We start from the raw sequence: 26,472 nt of genomic DNA, 5'->3' as shown, positions 1-26,472 counted from the left end.
GCCGTTCTGCCCCTCAATCATGACCAGAGTAGAAACCTTTTGAAATTTAAATTTCAACTCTCTTAACAACGTTAATAGCAATAATAATAATAATAATTATAATTAAAATATAATAATCGATTTTATGGTCATTATTAAGAAAAGGACCCGTGGTTTCCTCTTTATAATATGGTGCGTGTTATGGGGGCGATCACGGTACGTTTTGAGTACATTGGCTTCCACGTGGAGGTGGGAATCTCGGAAGTGGTTGCAGAGATATTTATATAGTGTTAATCTTGGATTATTCTTTTAATGAACAGGGATTAGATGCTTTATAATATTCTGGATTCTTGTGACGGGGATAGAGGACTAAAGAAGATGATATCTTTTAAGATGAAGTGATTGGTGGGTTTGTCTCGAACGCCTAGTGGTCCATATTTTATGATCGGGACAATAGGAAGTTAGCTTTGGCAGGCCAACTTCATATCATGAATGGTGGTTAACCCGAATTGGGAATGGGAAAGGAGCGTGGGAGAATCATTTGAAGGTTCCTTTCAAACAATTTGTTTATGTTTTAGATTTTTTTTTTTAATTTTTAAATGATGATGTTTCTTTCATTATTCTTAAAAATAACCAAAACAATGGACAACCATTGGTTGGTTGGCCGGTCTTGATTGTACTGATCAGATATATAATAAAATGGAATTGATAGATGGATTCAAAGTTATCTTGGAGACTCTGGTGATTTTTTCTTTATAAAAATGATTTCAAATTTCCATCAGGGGCAACCAACACTCCCCTTTTTTTTGGTATCTTTTAAATTTAACACCGGCAAAATTAAACCCACCTAAAAATAAATGTAACCAGAATGGTATCAATCTTTTATGTGAATAACAGATTCTATCTGGTCGGCTAGATAAATGCATCATGACAGAAGGTGGGACCGATCCATATCACATTTGCTAACAATTGATACTCCCCGTGTGCTAATCTTAATTATATTTTTTAACATCTATGCTATTAGCAATGCTAGCTCCACAATTTTGTATTGGTTGTTTCTAAGACACTAAACTTTGACCAATCAGATTTTTGGCAGTCGGATTGAGCAGATTGATTGAGGAGTTTGGTTTTCATCAAGAGATGCGATTAGATCTTGACTTAGTAAAAGGACTTCACAATTACTCGTAGGATGAGAGTTATACAAATAATAAAAGCAATAATGAAAATAATAACTCACCCATAAGAGAAATTTTCAGCTGAATCAATTATAATGAAAAAATAATTGAGAACAAACAAAATTCTCCGGCATGAAATGGTTCATGAACTAACATACAAAGAGTTCATGAATGTTTCCGCGAAGAACTCGATGCAGATATAGGATAGTTGTGTTGAGTTGTTGGTGATGCCCTCTTCAAACATGGTCTCATTTCTTTGTACTCCATAAATACAAGAAACCATCCCAGAATAATTACATTATCCCCTTAATATTTTAAATTGTAGTTGATCCTCCAAACTAACCCAACACTCTCGTGCTCGTGGTCGGTTCGACTGCAATCAATTCTCGGGACTACCTTGACACTCACATGCTTGCGATTAGTTCTCAAAATTATGTCAACACTTACCTGCTCAGCGGCGGATTTTAGAACTGCTTCGATAACTCTGTGCATGCTTCCGGTTTTCTTACGTCAAGCATCAATCAGTCATGAGATAAGTTGGTGAGAAATATGGGTGGGCCAATATCCAATCAAATCCTAGCCATCACTTGCCACAAGGTCATAGAATAAAATTTAGGGTAACCAGGTTCACATCTAAATGATGAACAAAGTCTTTATCCATCATGATGAAACCAAAGCTAAAATTTCATTCAATATCTTCACATTGCTAAGGGTTTCCATAATCCCTATCATGATATATATGTCAAAGGCAAATGATCTAATTCTTAATTTAGGTCGTAGTTTTGATTTCATTTTCAACGGTCATAGAGAGTTTGAAAGGAAGATTTTCAACTTGTATCAAGACCTGATTTGAGCTCATTCGGTATCTTTTGACATTCTTGAAACTCTAATGGTTAACAATACGGCAAAATATTTACGGTAAAGTTGTGGTCCTAGCTATACAGTCTTCTTTTGTTAAATTTTAGGACCAATTCAAAATGTGGACGAGGTAAGTTTATGCCCACCTATTATTAGGAAAAGTCCGAAAGAAAGTCTTGATCTTGTCCTAGTCTCCATTCCCTATAGTTTGGACAAACTAGTTCCATTAAGGATTGACTGATATTAGGGGAATCGAGAACTTTGGATTAAATAGCGTTGCAATGGAAGAATTAGAAAAGGTTAATTTATAAAATGATCAAACCATGCTTATCCCTTTCTTCTTTTGACTCTGAAAATAATATTATATTAATTTATTATATTTATTATAACAATATATTAGTATAAATATATTATCAATAATAAATTATATCATAAGTCTTTATTACTTATTATATCAGTATATCTATACTAATAATTTTAGTTCATTAATATTATTATTAATTTTGATATGATAATGCGATTCAGATGATCTTCCTTACATGTTATAGTAATATTATACTTAATTAAGACATTGCAAATTAATATTGGAAAGGCAAACTTGTCTAATTTGAAAAACTTAATTAATATATATTTTTGTATTATTAATGATTAAAATTCTCAATTATGTTAATTTATTCTGATTATTCTTCGAAACTATCTATACTGCATATAAATAGAAGATAATAGGTATTTCATGTGCAAACTTGCCCATGACCGGAACACTTCACCTCCTTCAATGCTATCCCTATTTTCATCCAAACACCATTTTATGATCCTCAAAATGCATCCAAATCAGAAAACAACAAAACCATAATCATTACATGAGATAACAGGATAAACACCAAATAAAAATTAGACCCAATCCCATCCAAACCTATCAAATCTAACCCTACCGGTATAAAACTCATATGAACATTTCAGCCGAGCATTTGTCCAAGAGTTTGAATAAATTTGAACTGCCGTATCATGTTCAGCATGAAGTCCATTCTTTAGAAAGAAATGTCATTTCTTGAGAAACATCATCATCATCCACAAACTGCACTCTTTGATTCAAATATACCACCTATGACTTCCAACGAAAAGGAAGTGCCATCCCTTTGAGTGAACACCACTAGCTCAATGGTGGGACTCTGACCAGACCGAAGGGAATATGACTCATCTGGCAACAGAATATCCTGCAGACAAATGGATGAGGGTCTCTTCCAACATCCCTCCGCTGCTTCATCCCCCGAGAGTGGCAGCCCCATGGCTTCTTCCTTTATGGCCACCAATTTGAAGAAAACCTATACCTCAAATGTTCCCTAGTTCAAGCTTTTTGCAACTGATGCACCGACCAAAAGGAACTGCAAATGTTCCTTTCCTTTTCCTTAATGAATGAATATCTATATACTCTGGATGGAGCATGACATGGAATACCATTGTAAGTATTTTTACGAGGCAAAAATGACAAACAACCACGTAAAACAAACCATGAAGATTTCATTAGTTGTGTTTTACAGTGCTCAACGTTTGATCTGACTAATAAACTTCACCTCGATGTACCAACTTTGCCTCATTATCTTTGTCAAAGTTTACATTCAGATGCAGCAGAACCTCACACCTAGAAGAAGAAATAGACCACTTTCGACGAAGTCGAAAACAAATTGAGAAACAGAATTCATCATTCCCGCATTCATCCTTTGATGATTAACCACCTCTACTACTTCCAGACAACCCACCAGTGTTAGCACATCTGCCCTCATGTTCTGCTTCAACATAAACAGTCAAATCTTCTTCATATTGTTCGTTTGCAAACCACAATTTAACATAAAATGCCCAGTTCTGCTGCCAGTGTCCAACCATTAAAACCACTCAGATACAATTACAGATGGCTTGACCTACAACAAACCTAGATGAACAAGCAATGTTAACAGTGCAGGTTTTATACAAATCTATTGAGATGCGTCTACAGACCCAACTTAAGGCTCTCAAGGACAAGCCAACAAAAGTGGAAGTTCCGCTTCCTTTACCACTATGCTTGTTATGAGGCATGTCTCCTCAGCACTTCAAATGCATATAAACCACTTCAGAAATAATGTAATTTAAACCATCATCAACACAGCCAAGTCAACAAGCAAACATATGAGATTTCAATTTGATGCTGTCCACTTGCATGACAAGTGGAAACTACACTTGCAAAAGGAAGAGAATGAAAAGTCCGACAGCGCCGTTCCAACTACAACATTGTGTTTAAGGCTCAAAATAGATGCGATATATTGTCCCAAGTCACAATAGCATAACAAGCTACAGTCCAATGACCTTCAACCATATACATAAAACTAAGACTGTTTATCAATCTCCATTGCTTGGGCTGCTTTTGCTTTTGCCAGAGCTGACAATTTGGTTTTCACCTTTTTCTTCCCCACCTGAAATCTTCCTGAATTTTTCCCTTTTCTTTTCATGTCACTACCATCAACCTGAATCAAGCAAACACATAGAATCCATAAAAAAGTCAAAATATTAATATGCATTAGTATGACATCTGCAGACATCATGGTAACAGCATTGCAACCATCGACAGTGTCAGCAGCACCGAAATATACCATACGAAAGATCTAAAATCTGATGCAGTGATTGTCACTTGTCAGGCTGTGAAACCCAATAGTAGGGATCCACTTTACTGTTCAGCATTTGGGTAAGCAAGACTTATTATTTGTTCTTCAGTCTCAGAAATACACTGTATTAGACTCAAGATTCTTAAATCAATTAAAGAATATTCTGTCCAATGAATCACGTGTTTCCTTATTTTACTAATCCTTTGCCATCCATAATTTCTTATTGTGCTTCTTTTTTTTTAAGACTTACATGTACATCATGACTGGCACATGGCCCAGAATTTGGGTTACATGATTCACAGCTCACAATTTGAGCACAACCAAAAGCTTCAGTATTGATCCAGAGCACCATAAATGTACATCAAAAGAACATGAGAAGAGTCCGATGGGTGAGAATTTCTGAAAACATGGGAATAATATACGTCTGGCAAGTCTTTGTGCAAAATACAAGATCTTTGGACCAATGGAGGACATGAAAAGTTGCCTTTCCTCCCCTATATCATCTTTCATTATTTCAATCCAGGTAAAAAAGAGCAACCCTCACTGGCAAAGGCATTTGTGGTCCTTCTCCATGAGGACCGCTTGCTCTTATTATACATGGTTAAAATTATATCAGTTGATATGATTAGACACCAAATATTTCAGGCGGACAACCAAGATTTCTAAATGGATGGATAGTGGTGAGCAGGGGCAATGATAGACTTATTTAATTTTTGAGCAAGATCAACAGAAAACTTTTATAAAATGGATCTCAAGCCATGAAAACTCCATGTACTAATTCCTATCAATTAACAGAGGCCAAATGTAAATGGGATGCAGCTACATTGTGGAATCATGTTCAATAATAGTATGCTAACATGCATGCATAACCATAATTCTCGATCCTTGTCCCAACTACGCAGGGTCAATTTTGTGAATTCAAATTTGTCAAAAATTGATTTTTAGGGATTCCTGTGAAGTCATTTCAAGCTCTGATATGTCCTTTCTCACAATTTTTCAGTTCTTTCCCTCATCTTCCTATATTCTTCGACAAATGTTACAGTACCCCTCTTTATTGCAGATGTCAAACCTTTATTATACATGTCCAACCAATCTTAATCAATTCTCCATCACTTTGTCTACAACATAAGCATATCTCACTGTAGACTTCCTTGTATGCTAGCAGACATAATATCTTGATTTGTATGGCTTTCCAATGAAGTTCTAGTACAGCAATATACCTCGTAAATCTTCACAACTATATCAGGCAGACAACTCAGTATAACTCTACATCAAGATTTCCCATAATGTTTACTCATATTGGAACTCTACAGTCCAGAGATGTCCAAACATCAAGCTTCAAGTGAAGCATAAATCTTTAAGACATAAAAATCTTGTGGAGGGCATTCCTAAACCCAAATTCAAAACCCAAGTTCTGTTGGCATATGGCATATAGAGTAAATGATATTTTAACTCTTCAAAATGACCATGCTGCTAAAATGCCCAAAGAAGAGCAGAACTGGAAGCAGACAATATCTCTAAAATGATTTGATGTGTAATCCAACAGCTGTGCACCCCACAATCCATGATGCAAGTGTGAAGAACCTGAACCTTATTTAAGGTCGATATAATTTTCGAAATACTGATCTGTATCAGGGTATAGTATCATCTTTTAGCCAGAATCTGACATTTTTTTCAGCCACACCAACATCAAAACTACCATTTGTTATTTTGAAGCCACATACCAGACAGTATCCTGCGATACCAAAGCATGACAATCAACAATTGTTCACACAATTTAACATACCACCGCATTCTGACAAGTTATATTTTTAATTCTTTCTTGGCAAATAAGTCCTTCCAGTTACTAGATTAAAGTTGCTTCAACCTATATCCATCTAATATATATTGAGAAGTTTCAAAATAAGCTAATTGAAAAAGAAACACATAAAGGCATTCCTTCTAGCTTATGAAGAACATAAACATGTGTCTCAGAAATAATCTCCTGGGTAGCCGAGTTGGCTTCTTTTTTACTTTTCTTTGTTTCTACTGGCTTTTGGATTCTAGTCAGCATAGTTTCTTGTTTTTTTTTTTTTCCTACTGAGTACTAATTCTGGGGTACTTTGGCCAATATTTTGACTGTAACTGTATCATCCTATTCTAATGAATCAAACCAAATAACAGATGCAAAACTAATCCCAAACACATAAAAAGAAAATAAAAGAAACATTCTTAAAAAACTGTAAATCAAAACAAGAAAAACCCTGAGGAGGGAAAGAAACCAAGGGGACATCAAAAATATAAAAAGAAGATGAAATAGATAAAAAGGGATGATGCTCACCTTCATCTTGGACTTCTTTGCCTGCAGCTTTTTCTCTCTCTTTTCTCTTTCCTCCTTCTCTCCTAATTTTACCAAACAGGAAAAAAAAATTAGGGCTAATCGAAATAAATAGATTAGAAGAAAAAATTGCTTCGAATCAAAGGTTTTACTTTGGATGTCGAACTCGTGCTGCTTTTTTCGCTTCGCTAAATTGTTCTTCTTCGACATCTTTCTTTCTCCCTCGCTCTCCTTCGCTCGCGGGTACCTTCAGAAACCCTAGATCCCCCGTAGCCGGAGGTTACTTAGATTTTGGTCGGTTGCGGGGTTTAACCCCCGCGTCCAATCGGTAGGGTTAGCTCGAGCTTGGATTCTGTGAGGCCGAGTCCATACTTTGAGCTTCTTTTTGGACCGGGGGGGTCGCATCTATGTATTCTGGTGTTTTATTTATTTATTTATTTATAAAAAAATTGAAGCTATGCCCTAACCAAAATCACTTTTTTCTTAGTAATGCACTGCAACGTATACTTCATGAATATAACCCCGAGCGATAAGTGGTGACTACATGATCCAATAGAACGAAACGATGCGTTCTACGTTAGATTGTTTACATCGTGAATGGTGCATAAAAAATTTTTCAAGCAATACAATTGGCAGCCTACACAATTACATAGCGTACGTCATACAAGATATAATTTCTCTTATGAAATGTATTAGTTATGGAGATAAGTCCATCTCAAAGGCTCTGCTAACAAATTGATTAGAATTTCAGTGATGATCACATAATTGCTGGTTGTTAACTTTGATATCAACCATCTAAAACGTATAATTTATCAGGGACCCACATACCAACTTTACTCCCGATGGTTCAGAAAAATCCATAAGTCGAGCAAATTTTAGGAAGTCTCGTTTCAAAAGAGACATTGCCGAACTCATTCTCTGACGTGATCGAAAAAAAAAAAAAATCTTCTATTGTTAATTTTAAGATCATCATCTTATGCTCTTGCTCTCGCTTGCACGTGAACCTTTTAGCACGTTCTTGATGTCAATAAGGGGCAAAGGATCCAAGTTTCCAACGCCAAAGTCCATGCTTGGGGACCCATTTTCTGCACTTGACTTGATATTCTAGGCCTGGCCTTGACTTGATGTTCTGAAAGAAAACAAGTTAGCATGATCTGAGCCTAGACTGGCTCAAACAAATTACTTATGTCACGCCGAGCCTGGCGTTTCAAACGCATGAGACCAATATGTCTTTCCATACGAAAGGGCGCATGACCACGAGGACGCGTGACATGACAAGGCCACCATTGACCATAGCAATGGAAGTTACCTCTCCATTTCGTGCAAGATATAACGGGAACCATTACATCCAATGGAAAACCAAATTGAAGCAGGTTACATTGGGTACACCACCTCTTCCTTGCTTAAAACATGAAGAACTCCTTCTTTCTCATGAAAAGAAAATTCCGCCATTGGAAGAGCAAGACTTCGTTCTAAGCATTTTGGGTTCCGAGGTTCTATGATTGGTATCCCTGCCCCTTTCTTAAAGAGTTTAGAGAAATTCAAGTAAAAAAAAGAAAAGAAAAATCAGAATAAAAACCTCTCGAAACCTCAGTTCACATGTAAAAAGGAGGTAGCAACATGGTCAACAACTAAACTCCTTTTGTCTATATTTGAGTCAAAAGCGAGAAAGGTCATAGGTCGTGCCATGCAATTGTAGGTCAGCATCATCATTTGAAAATTAACTCATTCTACACTAATCATCAAACCTCAGAGCCATCATAGGGAACCTATTCAAACTAATGTTAACATGGTCTCTGGTCCAAGGGAGAAGCAACAAAGTTAGTGACTTCCTCGAGTATTCTACGTAGTCAATTCAAGCATATAAAGCTCATTTTTGAATGAGTTGGAAAGGTCAAATGAATCAGTTCCTTTCGCCGTGTTTGGCGGAGGCAAATGGCAAAGTGGCATCTCATGGTAATCTTTCTCATTGCAATGATGGTATGGGATTAGTCCAAGGGCCGCATCTCAATTCCCACTGTCGAAATTTAGCAGTCACTAAGAAAAGTTTGGACTGAAGTCACAACATCCAAGTCAGTTGACATTTCATGTCCTTGCGAAGGTTTTTTTTTTTTTTTTCCCTTCCCTAGAGTTGTAACAATACATTTTAATGGACAAATATTTTTAAAAAAAAAAATATTATGATTTGAACATGTAAGTTGTTGCCATGATATTTCTGAAATCTAGTTCAAATAGCATGACCACTTGTCACATAAAGCAAGAGGTGAGGATTGATTCCAAAAAATGCTGACCATTGAATTGGATCCATTGTACGGTATCATAATATTGTCCAAGACGATATTATGATGCTAGGTTTTGCGAGTGCTAGGTTCAGTCTGTCCAAGGACATAAACTTTGGTCCAAATGGAGCTGGGTGTGGAAGAGGGGTGGGTACAAGGGAAAGGGTGGGGTACTAATAACCTTTCTCAATTCTTTCTTTTTTCCAGAGAAAAGAAAGCTTTTTCTCATGAGGACTTAGGATGACCTAGTACTTTTTCCAAAAGAAAAAGAAAAAATCTCATCTGAGGAGGATGGTTGCAAGTACAACAATGCAAGTACTTGCTTATAGTACAGCTTGCTGGTAATTTGGAGTCCAGTTGGATCACTTAACCTTCCAAACCATGGACCATCTTGTAACATAAACAACTACCCTTGATGTGTGGATAAACCTTTTAGCTGCAATTTCTCAGAAAATGCATCAGAGAGCCATATTGAACCACGCTTAGTTCGTTGGTACCTGGAAATGAATGTGAATAAGCCCTTCACAGTATCTCTTTCTTCAAAATCGAAGATACACTTTTTCTTTTTTCGAAAGACCTCTTTTACTTTACCTTTCTTTGTTTCTTTTTTGGTAAATTACTTTAGCTTTCTTCAATTCAATTGATTGCATGAATACAAATTTCTTAAGTTCTACACCTACCACCTTTTGGTTTGAATTTAATATGCTCGAATCCTGTAATATGTCATGGACTGTGTGGTAGCGACTAGATGTAAAACTAAATGGGAGAATACCAATACCAAAATGGTTAACTAACCTTCCAATTATAAAAATCAATCATGTCAAGCTATTTAGCCTAAAAAAAATGTACAAACTCTAAATTAACATAAAAAGGTGAAACATGAAAGTTTTCATGATCTTCTTCCTCATGACTTGTGATTACAAGCCTTTCATGCAGATACATATAAGCTCAAAGCCATCTTTAGTTGCTGTGGATGGACCAATAGGATCCCACTTTCACGTCACTTTATTGTCCTCAGCTTCCACAAACTCAGCAATATCGCGATCCAACTCAATAATAACACAGTAGAACTTGGCAATGATTTGACTCAACTCCTCAACAACTCTGCTGAACTCTGCCGTGTTGAGATCTTGACTAAAAAGATAGATATAAAAATAAAATAAAAACCACATGATTTTTTTTTTTTTTTTTTTTTGACATGCTAATTCAATTAAGTCATGAAAGACTTGGTCTGTACTTGCTTAATTTTTAATACTATCAGACTCCTCTTGGTAGTCTTAGTTTTCGGCCTATCATGAGTTAGCGTCCGCGTTTTCCAGCCATACCTACAACCAAAAGCCTTGAAAACTCGAGTCCACATAGATACACATGAAGGAATATGTGTACATCATCTTAAACTGTAACAACAACAGCATTGCCACATACCAACTCATTTTCATCTCGAGGTAGAAAAATTGAGACAGTAAAAGTATTCATAGCTTGCTCATACTATAACATTTTAGGGATATGGACCAGGAAATGGCATGTCATCCCCTTTGATGGCCTCTACCAATCACGTTCTAACCCGGAACAAGGGAAAAAGAATTCTAACAAACATCTGTCTTATTGTCCGACAAGTACAAAACACGCCATGCATATCCTAAATATTCTTTTTATATTTCACAAAAATGTCACATAGGTGGCTCTGCTGGGGCGAACAACACCCTGGACCGAGTAGGAGCAGAAGCATCAACCTTTCCCGACTCAGAAGACGCCGCAAGCGATGCACCAGAGCTTCTGATCTCAGCCATGGCTCGACGAACGTTGGTTTCCTGCGCTTCGCATAACTTGGGAAGAAACACACCTTGCACAAAAATAAAAACAAATGAACAAATAAAATTAGAACACAGAATGATATGCCAAGACGTGATTGGACGACATCCAAGTTAATGCTAATGGAGCTCCATATCATTCGTCCAAACATTTATATACTTTGATCCGGTGGTAAAAGGAAGCTAATGGTACTGCAGATTGGATGGCGAAACATATGGATAATCAAATGGGAACTACAACGTCAACTGTTTCATCCAATTTATTAATTTTTTTCCCAGATTCTCATGATTGTATGGATAATAGATTGGTATAATAAATTCAACTTTTTATCATGTAAAAAAAAAAAAAAAGAAATTTATTTACGAGAGGCTTAAAGATCAGCACGTGGCATCACGACGAATAGTACCTTCACCGGCGGCAAGATTGAAGTAAAGATCGACGACATTAGGGCAGCCCCGGTAGCAAGCAGGGGAGCACAGCTTCTGCCTGAAGTTGGAGTCCAGCAGCGAATCCGAGGAGATGCCGAGCGTGCCTCGATTCAGCCCACACGCTTCCACGCACTCGTCCGTCTCCACCCGATCCTTGATTCCATCTGCCTCGATGTCCGACGTGCCGCACGTGTACACCTCCTGACCTCCCCTTCGCACATGCTTCTCGAGCAGGCACCGCATCCCTGCAGAGGACACGGCGTACGCACACGTGCTCTTGCCCAAACTCTCGCATGTGATCCCTCCACCTGCAAAAATGGTTCCATGTTAATTATATACACGATTCAATCTAGCGGAAATGGAATTGATTTAGACCTCCATATATTTCAATCATAATAATATACTACAGAATTAGAGGGGGAGGTGTTGGATGAGATTGGTTGCCACTCTTGTATGCACCATTTTTTTCGACAGAATTCGCAAGAATGGTGAAATACATGGAAAGCATTATATCTCATCAACCGCTCTCCAATTTTTTGTTCTTGAATATATACGTATATATGTATGTATTGCGGTTTATGTTGTTTTCATTGAGAGAACGAGGTAGCATACCGAGTGCACCGGACGCGGAAAAGAGGAGCAGTAGAGGTAGGAAGATGAATGTCTTGGAAGCCATTGGTAGGAGAAGAGTCTTGAGGTCTCTTTGAACGAAATGGGACGCCTTTGTGAGGGATTCTTGGAGGGGTTTTATAATCGATGTGGGTTGCTGGAAAGCATGGGTTAGGTGACCAAGGGACGACTTGGAAGTCATGGGACATAGCTTTAATTTGGTTCGCAGGGAATGTTAACATGATCAACCATGGAGGATCCCACAAGGCCCGCCTGAAGTGGACTTTGGAAGGGGGGCAGGTCTTCCATTTGCCCATCATCCACGGAGCACGTTTTGGGGGCTAAATTGCACAGTGCTTCCTAAAGGAGTGCCAAAATGTCAAGGACTTTGTATTGTAATCAATACAAGTGCTTGATGAGGAAGGAAAAAGGAGAAGCATTTGATTTGCAAGGTAGGTATGGTTCAAGGAATATGGTTGGGTATTTGTTGAAGTTGCATACACTAGCTGGCTAATTGTCATACATGAAGCTAAGTTTGTAGGTTTCTGCGATCATAAGCAGTCATGATGCAGCAATGCACATCACATGTGCATGCCAGGGCATGTGACGAGCCACATACATCTGATAGCTATGATGTTGCGGTCCATGTGGATCATCAGACGGTCTGCTATGGGACATGTTAGGCTTCACTGCAAAGTAAATTGTGTTGGATTGTTACATACATGATGGTGAAATGTTATCTGAGCTTTTGAGCTGATGCTAAAAGTGTGATGCTTTAGTGTTGGCATGGTGAAATGCTGAAATTGGTGGTGAAGTGCAAGGCAGAAGGGTACAAGTAGTTGGTGCACAGGGGTTAAGACAAAAAGGTTAACTACATGGACAGGGTGGTGTTGGTTCATGCAATAACTACATGTTAGGGCTCTGAATGCGGGTAGCGGTTTCATTTCTCCTTGGCCTTGGAACAATAACTAGATTTCAAGATGTTGTTCTACAACTCCAATTCCTCAGATACTCTGATTTTAGAAAAAGTGTAAGCAAATTGGATTCTTGGACGGATCTTTTGGTTTGTGCTTGTTGCTTGGTGGCATAGAGAATATGTTGCTTGTTCCAGTCATGCACCCAAAAAAAAAAAATCTTTTGGTTTGTGCTTGTTGCTTGGTGGCATAGAGAATATGTTGCTTGTTCCAGTCATGCACCCAAAAAAAAAAAAAAAAAGCTCATAAAGCGTTTAGATAATACCCGATAAACCAATAATGCAATACAAATCTCATTTAAATTCATACTTCCAATAAATACTTATAAATCAATTCCATGCATGACTATATAAGACTCGTCATCCATGACGGGTCTTCCATTTGACAAACAAAAAATAAACAGTTAACCAAATTTCAAACGGTTAACATATGCATTTGATGTAAATCCATAAAGTTAACAAACAACTTGGTGAAGTCATCCTTTTTGATAATTGCTTTACTTCATCATTTGGGAAATATTTTAGAAGTCAATACTGCATTATATTAATTACCATTAGAAAGCACATACTAACCTTATGATGTGTACGTGTCGGTAAATTAATGTCGCTAAAATGTATTAAAAAACCAGAATTGGATATGTTAATAGAATCTACTAGAACCAAAGAGAATGTCGCAAACATGCGCTTCAATGGTTGCCGGAGGAGTTCGGTCTGGTTTACCAACATTTACTTAAGCCGCTGTAAGTTGTTATGTTAGACTCATCAGTTAATCTAAAGAATTAATTCACTAAGCAATTTGATCATGTGGAAAATTCCAAATAGCCAGGCAATTAATATGTGATGGAAGTTGAGGGTAGTTGCAGTGGTGGCGCCCCCTAGATAGATCAAAAACATAGTTGAAGGGCTTTTCTATTTGCAAGTAGTCCAACTGAAGCCTTTGATCCCAGCAGTGGCTCAGCTGGTCTTTCTGGCTCTTAATATTCCACAAAATTGGATTGGAGACTAAACTGATAAACCAAGAACCATTTTACATTCAGCCTTTTCTATGGTGAAATAATTGGAGGCCCCTAAGTTTAGGCTACACAGTGGAGGAGCAGTCTCACACAAACATCCCTAACAGCCCAAATCCAGGTGAAGGTAGGTTTTAATCCCAAATTATGTAATACGACTGGTACAGTTTTTACAATCTTGGTAAGCTGGCGGCCTTAAATTTGAAGCATAATGTTGGGTGCATCAAAGACCAGTGTTTGTGTGCGACTCCAGTTGGGTTGTGAGAGAGAGAGAGAGAGCTAGACAGAGGGAGAGGGGCATAGTCGTTACAATGTGAACATGCATCTCAATGACTTGGACTTCTACCAAAATAAAAAAAGACTTAGAAAAGGAGGCCCATGGATGACCTTCGGATCATGACCTTGACAGGCATTTTAATAATAAAGTAGTTTTTCTTTAGGAAAATCAAAGTAGTTTGCTTCCTACCGGGAGTAAATATTCGTTGCAAATGTGATACCACGTCAAACCTCGTTGAATCGGTAAAATACACTATAATTCATGAAATGGAACCGTTCTCATTAGCTTGTTGCAAGTTTGACATGGTATTACCGTTGCAACGAATATTTACTCTCCTACTAAGTGAACAGATATTTAAAGATATTTAAAATTATTAAAGCAGCTTAACAGTTGCATGCTTAAAGATCATGTTCATAAAAACCATTGTTCTGATTTGACCTTGTGGTAGAGATATTTAAAGTGCAGAACCGGAAGCTTGGCAGTGGGGTAAAATGTTTCTTTTAAAAGAGCTCCTAACAAGGAGCAGTATTTGAAAGTGATCATATTGGAAGGAAAAATGCTGAAGCCCTTTAGATTTCTGCAATACATGAATCCCTGAACGATATGTAGATGGTTCAACTGGAAAATGCCGCCGCCAAAATGTAGCCCAACCATTGCTTTAAGATTGGGTTTGAAGATGTTGGTGAAGACTTAGATCGGACCTGTAAAATCAATTTGAGCTTCTTGTTTATCTCATATCCGAAAAAGATGAGCTGGTTGATTGTTACATGCTTAAATGAGGACACCAGCACCTATTCTCCAATCTAAAATAAGAAATAGAAGGCTATTTGCTTAAATTTATCCAACGAGATATCCTCCGATGCTCAAGTTAAATAAAAATTTTAAAAAAATATAAAAACTTAAGAGAGAGAGAGAGAGAGAGAAAGAAAGGGAGAGAGCAGCATAAATTTGGAGGATGTCAACAGAGCGCCAAAAAATATGCATGAAAGTCCTTTAGGTGTTGCTTATATAGGCAAGGGTTAGCATCCATCATGGAGTACAGTGGTCATATGCCTTAAGTACTCAGTAACCATCTGCATGTTACATCCATATGTTATGAGCCAAGCTGTAATAGCTGGCCTTTGGTGAGAATTTAATTGGTGTCATGATGGTTTTTAATGCGGGCAGCATGACGAACTTCAATTGATCAATATATCTACATCGGCGGAGATAAGTTCCAAGGTGTACGGTGAAGAAATGCTTTTTAAACCACATTGAGCATGAAATGCTTGTTGCTAGTAATTACTTTATACGGTATTGCTTGAGCATTTTACATTGTTTTTGCAAGATAAAGCAAGCTACAAGCTATTAGGAGGTCAAATACTGCTGATATTTTTGCTCGGTAGTAACGATCATGATGATGGTGGTGGTAAGTTATTGAACTTCCGATCAAAATGAAGAGAAGGTACAATTCTCTTGTATATTCTGCAAGCCAGATTCCAATATCATAATCTAGTATTTTGTTTGAGCAATCAAATGGAATGATCATTTGCAACGAAGGAAAATTCACTACAAATCAAAATTTATTGTCCTTGGAGATTGGACTTGTTCCTTTACCTTGTCAGAATTAACCTGTCTGCTACCGAAACCACCATGGTATCTAGAGAATTTACTTTTCAATGTCAAGCTATTTATGAAACAGCTTGGTGAGCTAAAACTTGTTGCGTCAAAGGTTTAATACCAAGCAAGATAATTGGTTAGCTAACGCAGAGATAGAAGTGATGCGAAATTGTATGGCCTAGATTTGATCAGCTTCCTTTTGAGCTTAAGAGTAGGGCTAGAATCTACCCCTATTCGAGTCTGACCCAAAAAAAATTTTCGAACTTCGGGCTAGATTTAGACCTGATTATTTGGAAAAAAATTAGCCCGAGCCTGCCTTCCTTCCCTTCGGCTTCGCTGGGCTCCATGGCCTCTACTGGAAACTCACCGACGACGCCACCAATACCGTCCTCGGCTCCCAAAAGTGAAATCCATGCTCAAAAAATAGGTTAGGATTAGGGGTAGTCGGATTATTGAGGTTTTGGCGGATGTAGAGCGGAGAATCAAGGCTGAAGAGGTGGGAGAGATAGCGAGGTCGATGAGATTAGAGGAGGGGAAGACCTAAGAGATTGCGATGGACACGTTCTCCCCCTTCGCCTTCCCCTTCAATTTATGGGGCTCTTTTCGGTTTAAGCGGCCGGTGAGAGGAAAGCATGGAGAGTAAAAGCGGAGGCAAAACAAAAAAATGAAAATCAGAGGAGATAGTTTTTTTTTGGAAGATCTATGGGAAGAAAATCACTTGAGAAGAAGACTGACGCTAGTGATGGTGGGGAGAAAGGCGACGGTGCAGACCCATGGGAGGCGGTGGCAAGTAGAGCAGGGAGGAGACCGATAGAGAAGGTCGATGTTGGTGCAATGAGGAGAGCAGAGAGAAGTGAGCATCTGCGAGAGCTTCGATAAGCAGAGCGGAAGGTTCCAGAAGTCTCGGGAGAGCATTGAAGAAGCCAAAAAAAAAAACACAGAAAGGGGAGTTCAGTCCTCCCCCTTCCCACTTACCCTTCGGCCTGGGCCGAATTTTGGGCTGAATTTCAGGCTCGGACTAGGCCACAGGTCAACCCAAGCCCGGCTCGAAAGCAAAATGGGTTCTATTTTTTTGATCCGAGCCCGGCCTAAATGGTTTCGGACCGAGCTCGAAGCCCAACTTGAAGCCGGTCCGGCCCGATGAGTCTCGGACTGGCTCGAGCCCACTTCCAACCCTACTTAAGAGCCTTGTTAGGGTGCATTACGCTGTAGCATCTTCTAGAAATTAATGTAAAATGCCTTTGTGTTCTTGTCAAACACATAAAAAGCATGACCTATCTGATTTAGGTCAATCTTCAAATGCTTCACCTTGTATCCAAACTAGTATTTAAGGATTGACCCATGTGTACCCATCTGATTCAATACGTTGAACGATAGTCGTAACGGGCCCTGGGCTTTTCCTATTCAACATACAAAATAACAAAAAAAAAAGCACAATTCTTTATGCACCATGGGCAGTATAGAAAATCTGATGTAGAGCACACTTTCTTATCCGATTGGTCCACGTTGTTACATTTTCCAACATGTATTTGATGTCTGTAGATTGACTTTTTCATTTAAAAATTTTGTATGATGAAAATATCTCTATTTTTAAAAAAATTATGATATTTTATGTTCATATTATGACATCCTACATTCAAAAAATTATAATTTTTGTCCATAGGATGTCATAATATAATGTAGGATGTTATAATATGCACAGAATGTCATAATTTTTCTCAAAGAATGAGGGTATTTTCGTCATTCAAAATTTTCAAACAGAAAAGTAAAGCTGCAGGTATTAAATGCATATTGAAAAGTAATTGAACAAAAATATTCTTTTCATATTATGATATGTTAGGCCATATTATGACATCCTGAGCCGTATTATGTCACAAGATGTCATAATTTTTTCTAAAGGACAGGTATTTTCATCATACAAAATTTTTAAATGAAAAAGTCGATTTATAAACATTAAATGCGTGTTTGAAAATGGTGACTATGTGGATCAATTGGATAAAGCAGTGTGCTCTACGTCGGATTTTCTGCATAGCTCGCGATGCACAAAGAATTTCTCAAAAAAAAATGATGTCTTCACTTAAATTTAACGTATCTTAATTCAGCCATACCAATTCAGCATTTGCTTGGCTTGCTTAACACTACGATATAACATTAGAGGTGACAATTTATGATTCATTCCATCAATCCGTAAGTAATCCATTTTAAGTAAGTTTGAATGTAACATAAATGAGATTGGATCATAATTGCGTCAACTCATCTAGATTATTTATTAAATAGGTCAAATTCAAGTTTAGACCTTTTTTATCCATTTAGCTTATTTTGAACTGTTTAATGACTAGGTCAGATCATGATCTGACCCATTTAAGATCTATTTAACTTGTTTAAAATCAGTTTAATTTATTTTTATTTTATTTAACTGGTCTACTTAACCTATTTAATCCATTTAAATTCATATAATTTGTTAAAAATTTATTTAATCTATTTAATTCATTTAATCTGATTTGATTTGTTTAATAAACATGTTATGTGAATCAGATTAGATTATTTATTTAATAAATAGATCAGATTTACATATAAATTTTAGATCTATTTAATAAATAAATCAAATTGGATTGATAAATTTTTGATCCAATCCATATCTAACCCATCTCTATTCGATTGCCACCTCCATTAACACAAACTCCCACATTCATAAAGAATTTAGGAGTGAAAGTAGATCAGATAATATCCATCTGGATCTATTTCTATATCTGAATTTCTCAGTATGTCAACAAAAATTTACATATTTGACTAATATCCATATCCATGTATGTATCCATTAAAAAAAAATAGATATGTAGAGAGACAATTATTGAGTCTGTTTCTAAATACCTGATTCTATTTGTAATTCTTTTTAATTTTATATAGTACTCATTATTTTAAAAAAAATATACAACCACATTAATATGCTATTAATTTTATTTACCATCCACTTATTCATATCTTTGATTCTGTGTTCATAAAATCTATTTATCCGACTTATATCCATATTTATATTTTCAATATTTGCTTTGTATTTATATTCATTAAAAATAAATATGAGTATGAATTTTTTAATTCGACTAATATCCTAATTTATATTTATTTTTTTAATAAGACGGAACACTTATACAAATTTAGTATGAATACAACTAAAAGAATTTAAAAATAAAATATCATGAAAAAGAATCAAGCCATCCCCATCTCCATCTAGAAAACATCTTTAGAATGCTCTGCAAGAAGCGACTCAATCAGTGATATTGTTCATTTCACAATAGATGTACTTATGTTTATAAAAACGCACCTTCCCAACAACCTCCAGATGTCATGGAGGAGCGGATGCATGATAATAATCCTCGCCTACTCCTGAATCTAATTTACCACCATGATTAAATCTTTCTTGATGATAAAATGATCAATCTTTAAGACCAATTTTGTATATACAATATTTGTTGGGATCGCTCATGATTTAGCTCCAAAAATATAATAAATATGAATATAAATATACTACTATCTCATTCATGTCCGATCCCATTTTAGCCTCTGTCGATTTAAAACCGCATTAGTCTTTTACGGTGAAACTTAGTTGAGAAAGCTTACCATATATATATATATATATATAAAGCCATTAAGTTGAGGTGACATCCTATGAGCATAACGGTTCCTTGGCTGCTCCAACAATCGAATCAGTCCAAAGGTTTTCTGATATCGTGCCAGCCAGTCCTGCGGTGCATTTCCCTCTATGGGACATGGCCATGGAATTCCACATCTTTCTTGTTGTCGGACGTACGCCGAGCCTCGTGCCCGTACGCCAAGCCTCGTGCCCACGGGTCACATTGTTTGCGCTTGGGATTCGTCCCTAACAAATTAAAATCGGTTGGGTTTATTTATTTATTCATTTACTTATGGTAAGGGAGGCCAAGAAAAAGATTTTATTCGCAAAAAAAAAAAAAAAAACTAAGTACAACGAAGGTAAGAGTAAAAAGTGATAAAAAAATGTGGCAATCAATCACTCTTGTTGTCGGGGTCCTTAATGGATGAAGAGTAATGATCTCCAACATCACCATCTTCTCCGTTCCATTCATCAATCAATGCACCACAGATGAATTGGCCAATGTGGTTCTTTGAGGATTATATTACTCATCAAGCACCATAGTATTGCTGGATAACGTACTTCAATAAATTAATATTATAATTATTGAGAAAATAACTCACTTCATCACTGATGTCTTTCTTGACCATATGAGATTGGATCTTCTCTTCTTTTTCTTTTTCTTTTTTTTTTTTTCTGTTTTTTCCGGAGAAACTGTAGGAATTCATCATGTATTTACAATATATAAACGTAAACAAAAGAATAGCAATGACCACATACTCTCTCTAGTTATCGAGGGATGCAAATCAACCAATTGAAATTATTGCATCATCCAGTGGAGCTCTCAGACCAGGATGGTATGTTCTGATGTACCCAAGTTGTTCAATCAGCAATAGGTTATTGGCTCACGAATGGTGAGGGTTGATTAGACTAGACATTCCGGTCCAAACAATGACAAAAAGGTCCCGACTCAATGTTGACATTGTCTACAAAGATTAATTTAACAAGAGATGGGGTAGATTGTCAAAAAATGAGGCTAAAAAGAGAGGCATAGCTACATGAAAAGATAAATACCATGGTTTGAGAAACAATCAAATGGGGATGGTACAATCAACACCATATTTATATCATGAAACTGACAACGATATGGATGAGGAAACACTAAAAGAACTGTATTGATATATATTGGCCACATCAGTTTTTATCAATCCACACCGGTGTGTATTGGCCACGAGGACAATTCGAAAATAGTAGGTAAAGTATCAATATTTTTTTATAAAAAATAAATATTAATTTATGCACGCTATCTTCGAACGAAAATTCTAAGACTTATAAATTTGTTATGCTACAATTAATATATTATTATTTTTATTATTATTTTTTTTATTTTTAAAATATTTTTAAATCATGACTAAAATTAATTATATCTAATAAATAATTATATCTAACATTATATCTAATTACTAAAATAATAAATAATTATTTCTAATGACTAAAATTAATTGAGAAAAAAAGAGTAAAAATTAAAAAATATAAAAATTAAAAAAATACTCTCACCTTCAACTCTCCTGTGAATCCGACAGCTGTACAGTGACGGTGACGGTAGCCGGCGATGGTGGCGGCGGCCCAACGGCGGCGGTCCTACGAAACCAGACAAGCCAGGTGTAAGAGAAAGAGACAGGGAGAGTGACAGAGAAAGTGAGGGAGGGAGAGTGAGAAAGAAAATGAGGGAGAGGTCCACTGATGGTGGAAGGGAGGGCTCGATCGGTGGCGGGGAGGGAGGAAGAGTGAGAAAGAGAGGGAGAGAGAGTGAGAAAGAAAGTGAGGGAGGGCTCGACTGGTGGCGGGGAGGGAGGACTCGACCAGCGGTGACACAGTGGAGATCGAAAGGGAGAGAGAGAAAGAGGATGGTGCGTGGAGGAGAGGGTGGCGAGGCGGGAGGGAGACGGCGCGCTGGGGGTGGGCTCGATCGGCGACGGGGGGTGGGCTCGAGCGGCGACGATGGTAGGGAGGGAGGGCTCAACGGCAGTGGGGAGGGAGAGAGAGAAAATGGTGGCGGGGAGGGAGAAAGAGAGGATGGTGGCGGGGAGGGAGAGCACTTATCGGGAAGGATGACCGACGATCGAGGAGGGAGAAAGTGCTTTGACGACCGCGACAGCGTGGGCAAAGGAGAGAACAGGGAGTTTTATTTTGAATTGGGGCAAAATTTTGCCCTAATTCAAAGAGCTTCTTTTTTTTAATTAAAAAATATTTAGTGACGAAATTAATTCATTGCAAAAAGTAATTTTATCATCAAAAAATATATTTTTTGCAACAAAAATTTTTTCGTCGCAAATAATTAATTTTTTACAACGAAAATTTAATTTCGTCGCAAATATAAAAAAAATATCGTAAAAATCAAGTTTTTTGCAATGAAAAAATATTTCATCGTCAAAAATCAAATTTTTTGCGACAAAATTTTTTTCGTCGCAAAAAAATTAATTTTTAGCAATGAAAAATTTTTTTGTCACAAAAAAAAAAGATTTTTTGCGATGAAAAAAATTTTCATCGCTAAAGATTAATTTATAGCAACGAAAATTAAAATTTCATCGTAAAATATTCAAATTTTTTCAACAAAATAAAATTTAACGACAAAATAGTTTCGTTGCTAAATATAAATAAAATTGATCAGAAAAGTCCATATTTTTTGCAACGAAATCTAAATTTCATTGCAAAAATTATTATTTTTTTGCGACAAAATTTTTTTCATCACAGAAAAATATTTTTTTACTACGAAAAAAATATTTCATCGTAAAAAAAATTATTTGTTGCAACGAAAAAAAATATCGTCGCTAAAGATTAACTTCTAGCAATAAAAATGAAAATTTTGTTGCAAAAGATATAACTTTTTGCAACGAAATTTTTTTTATCGTAAATACCTAATTTTTGGAGACGAAATTTAAATTTCATTGTAAAAATTTAATTATTTATGATAAAATAAATTTCGTCGCTAAAATTTCATCATTAAAAGTCAAATTCCTTATAGTGTTGGTTTGTACCAAGATTGTACCATTCCAATGAAAATATGACATAGCATTTATATCGTATGTAAATTTTATTCAATATTTCTTATTTTGCCACTGATGGTTTCAGATCTAAAATATATATGTTGTATTCATGCGAAAGAGAACTATAGGTAACTTAAGAGATTTCGTGATGAAATATGCTTTCTACTTTATATTTTTGAAAGCAATTGGGTAATGCAAGCGATGAGCCACAAATTTGATGAATACTTGTAAAATCACGATTAAATGGGGACAAAATGATTATGTGCATTCATGTCAATAGGCAAGGCCAACTTTCGGTCCTTGCTTCATATCTTTTCGGGTAGATCCTTAGACTAGATCTATTAAAATTTACATATAGTTTATGGAGATTTAGACCAGTGGTATCTCTAACCATGTGTAGCATTCATTAAGTCTATCATATCTATTCTACCTCAAATGACATGAACAGAGAGTACTTACAAAAAGATGTTATTATAAACCAAAGAACATCTTCCTAATGTAATGCAAGGAAAAAAATCACATTTGTTTTTTCTCTTAATAAAGACTTTTTGCTTTTTTTCCATTTAATTATATAAGTTATAAAAATAGAAAAATATATTTGAGAAATAAGAGAGAATAAAAAATAAATAACCATCACACTTCCATTCTCAAGAAAGCATCAAGATATGTATTCTAAACTTTTGAATCTTTTCGACATAAATACGACATATTACATAGAAAATTAAAACACAATATTTTTTTTAAAAAACTTTTCTTTATAATATTCTTACTAATCAAGATTAGAGTGCATACCTTCTAGACGATGCCTCCATGATATCCAAGTGGAGAGGAAAAAATTCTCTCACCAGTTTGTAGAGGGGAAAAAAAAAAAAAAAGGAAGCAACAGGCGGAAAATTCCAAAGGAATCGCATGATCTCACAGCACCATCAAGATAGAGAGGGAGAGATCAATGCGATCCCTTTGGAGTTCTCCATCAGCTGCCCACACCAAATAACCCGGCCCCTAATTAACCAGATATCTTCATATTTTATTCCAGGTCATATGACTCTCTTCTCAGCTTTATTCCTCTTCCCCTGCTTCTGCCTGTGTGTGTCCACCGGGTACTGACTGTGGTGCAGTGGGCTCTCCTCAGCTTTATTCCTCTTCCCCTGTCTCTCCACGTCTCTGCCCTCCGACTACTGTGATGCAGTGGGGTGGGAGTAAAGGATGTGGGAGTGTTTGAGGTTTTATTTATACGAACAGAAATAATACATATTATTTTAAAAAAAATAAAAAAGGGAGGAGGAAAGGGAAGAGCGTGGGGGAGGGAGGAGGTTGGAATGGTTAAAGTTAACGGAGCGAGACTCGCTGTTGTCGTTGCTGTTCTTCACGCTTTGGACGTGAGACCGTCGGAAAGCGGGGGCCATTTAATTTAAGAGATGCTGTTCCCGCACCAAATGACCTAAATGCCCCTAATCCGGTCCATTGTGATGCGCAAGTTGCACCGCATCATCCTATGCGGTCCCGACGGCTACCACCAGAAGATTGTACAGTTCTGGATAGCTGCTATCACAAGATTATGCAGCTCTCGATGGCTATAGTCAAAAAATGTATAGTAGTCAAATAATGTGTGCCGTATATGATATGGTATGTGCTTGAAAATAGTCTCGTTTGATGATAATCTAGTTTTTGACGTCAGCCATTGAATGCTATACTATGTGGCTTATACAAAGTCATGCTTAAATGCTTTTTCGTAGTCTGATTGTTTTGTTTTCTTTCTTCTTGTCTTCTCTTTCTATAAAATTAATATCTTTATTACTTATCATGGGCCATACATAAGTTTGACTCAAGGATGCAAAGATTTGAGCTACAATCTGAAGAATTGGTTCGCAATCATAGCCTATGATATAACAAGCTTTATGTATTGCAAGGATGATTGTCCCATGTACAACACAGATTTTGATAGGTTTTTGCCATCTTGCAATATGTGGATGGTCGATCTCGATCAATCCATGTTTGAGTAAATTATTTCAATTAGACATTAGTGTATGTCATGGCCGATATCCATATGGTCATTGGCTTTTACAACTCTACTAGAGAGCTCCGGGACAAAATCTTGATAAAAATACACAGGGCTTGCTTTGTGTATGTGTATACAAATTAGTGATATAATGATAATCATTTCACCAAGAACATGAGATAATCGATGAAGACTATTTCAGAGTGAAACATGTAATCAGCCTTCAAAATTGAAGTCAAGGGATAGTGTCTGCTAAGCATCTCTATCCATAAGAAAATATCTTTTGTTCTAGAAAAGTTTTGGAGAATTGACACTTGGCGCAAAAGTTCATAAGCCAACAAATTAATAGCTGTTATGAGAGTTTTATATGAAATAATATTGAATTGATCCTGATTGTTGCTTGCCGTTATCGATTCTTCCCAAAGTGCCATGGAGTTGGCTTCCATGATAGGACCCGTTCGCAAGTGGATGCAATCCATAAGAAAAGTTATAATACCGTCGCAGCCTTGAATGGTCTTGAGTGTGCTAGTTAAGATTGCCAGGGCCATTTTTCTAATATGAGAACACAAGGGGCATGGCATCCACTGTTGGAAGGTGGTCCAACCTTCCTAAGGTTGAAGTCATATAATGGAGGAGGTCACTTTCTCACAGTTGGATTCTTTCCAACTACTGTGCCTTGAAGGGGAAGAACTTCGTAAGGCACAAACTTTTGTTTTAAATGCCATATCAACTGGGGAATAACACCCCTCTGGTTCCATGGAATTGTTCATCTTACCCTCTAACTCAATCTTTCTTCCTCCAAATTATGATAGGTCATGTTAGAAGTTGCATAGTTTATTTATCAAAAGAACAAAATTAAAATGCTGGTGTCATGAGTATACTTGGGAACTTAATCATGCTGTATTAATTGTTTTATTCACCTATTTACATTGTCTTTAATAAATGAATTTGAGCACGATATACTTGATTCCAGTTCTAGCTATGCTATGTTGTGATCTAGATTTAAGTTTATTCAAAAGTTGCTAATTAGGTTGGTATCATGTGTTAAAATGTGTAAAACAAAAAAAACAGAAAACAAACAAGAAAAAATTGTTGTAAGATGGAATCTCTCAGAGGAAGAAAAAGTATATTTGTTGTCAAATGAGTAGGAAAAATGGTATGGGTCATATCAGTAAATGCATGGTGAGATAAAGGTAAGGGTCTAATTCTAGCACTGCCAAAGGCCGGCAAGAGTAGCAATCAAGCGCCAATCTTGATAGGAAGAAAGAGAGCAATTCGTCCATCCAAGAAAATGACATCCAATTTACTCATTTCACTTTCTTGCCTGAACAAGAAGCTCAAATATCCTCGATTTTTTCTTTTTGAACGAAGGCGAGTAACAGAGGAATAACAAGTGAGGGTACGAAGATGACAAGTAGCACCACCAACAAAGCTCAATTAGAAAGTTTCCAAGAGAAGCCATCTATCGCCCTGCAATTATTTAAAAAACCAAAAGTTATATGTCAGCCTGCAAAGCAATGATGTTGTTTGGGAGAAAATCCAGGCAGGCTAGGCCGAGGCCTCAAGTCCAATGGCTCAGAGGTTTTAAAAGGCTGATCAATGTGAAAGGACTTACCCAAGGGACCGAAGTGGGCATGTACGAAGAGTAGCACTGGATTTGCGGAAGTAGCTTACGGTTGTTGCAGATCAGGATAACTCAACGGATGGGACTATAGTTGGAGGACTTCTCCTGTCCTTTTTTTTTTTTTCATGGTTCTTCTTTAGTTGTTACACAGGACTATTGTGGGAGCCTAATTGTTGGGGCAAGTATAAAAACTGTGTTGGTAGATTGCTAGATGTCCATGTCAACTTCCATGTTTATCCATTG

The 26,472-nt window shown here is 36.8% G+C and overlaps 2 protein-coding genes and 1 long non-coding RNA gene across 4 annotated transcripts; all 3 read right to left on the bottom strand.

Annotated features, from left to right (window-relative positions):
* Positions 1-4,157: 4,157 nt before the first annotated feature.
* Positions 4,158-7,358, bottom strand: LOC105054840 (uncharacterized). Its single transcript, XM_010936458.2, has 3 exons — positions 7,115-7,358; positions 6,966-7,027; positions 4,158-4,507 (listed from the first exon to the last, which is right to left on the bottom strand). Exons 1-3 carry the CDS (start codon positions 7,170-7,172, stop codon positions 4,370-4,372), a joined length of 258 nt encoding a protein of 85 aa, XP_010934760.1. The 5' UTR covers positions 7,173-7,358; the 3' UTR covers positions 4,158-4,369.
* Positions 7,359-10,695: 3,337 nt separating this feature from the next.
* LOC105054842 (uncharacterized) lies at positions 10,696-12,234 on the bottom strand. The gene is made up of 3 exons (XM_010936459.4): positions 12,094-12,234; positions 11,460-11,789; positions 10,696-11,084 (listed from the first exon to the last, which is right to left on the bottom strand). The coding sequence occupies exons 1-3, from the start codon at positions 12,155-12,157 to the stop codon at positions 10,912-10,914; spliced, it is 567 nt and encodes a 188-aa protein (XP_010934761.2). The 5' UTR covers positions 12,158-12,234; the 3' UTR covers positions 10,696-10,911.
* A 6,758-nt stretch (positions 12,235-18,992) lies between these two features.
* On the bottom strand, positions 18,993-24,105 carry LOC105054841 (uncharacterized). 2 transcript variants are annotated; one of them, XR_012135984.1, is made up of 3 exons: positions 23,399-24,105; positions 21,117-21,200; positions 18,993-19,826 (listed from the first exon to the last, which is right to left on the bottom strand). It is a non-coding gene; the product is annotated as an uncharacterized lncRNA (long non-coding RNA). The 2 variants fall into 2 exon arrangements; XR_012135983.1 differs by lacking the exon at positions 18,993-19,826 and adding an exon at positions 20,139-20,545.
* Between the last annotated feature and the right edge of the window lie 2,367 nt (positions 24,106-26,472).

This window comes from Elaeis guineensis, chromosome 12 (genome assembly GCF_000442705.2).
Source record: "Elaeis guineensis isolate ETL-2024a chromosome 12, EG11, whole genome shotgun sequence".
Lineage (NCBI taxonomy): Eukaryota > Viridiplantae > Streptophyta > Magnoliopsida > Arecales > Arecaceae > Elaeis > Elaeis guineensis.
Note: the sequence above shows the minus strand (reverse complement) of the source record. Positions and strands in the feature narration are given on the sequence as shown.

Coding starts and splice junctions, on each gene's coding strand:
- LOC105054840 (XM_010936458.2), bottom strand. CDS start 7,172: ATGTCGAAGAAGAACAATTTAGCGAAGCGAAAAAAGCAGCACGAGTTC. Junction 7,028..7,114: donor GCACGAGTTCGACATCCAAA/GTAAAACCTTTG, acceptor TGGTAAAATTAG/GAGAGAAGGAGGAAAGAGAA. Junction 4,508..6,965: donor CAAAGAAGTCCAAGATGAAG/GTGAGCATCATC, acceptor TGCTTGATTCAG/GTTGATGGTAGTGACATGAA.
- LOC105054842 (XM_010936459.4), bottom strand. CDS start 12,157: ATGGCTTCCAAGACATTCATCTTCCTACCTCTACTGCTCCTCTTTTCC. Junction 11,790..12,093: donor TTCCGCGTCCGGTGCACTCG/GTATGCTACCTC, acceptor CCATTTTTGCAG/GTGGAGGGATCACATGCGAG. Junction 11,085..11,459: donor CAATCTTGCCGCCGGTGAAG/GTACTATTCGTC, acceptor TTTTTGTGCAAG/GTGTGTTTCTTCCCAAGTTA.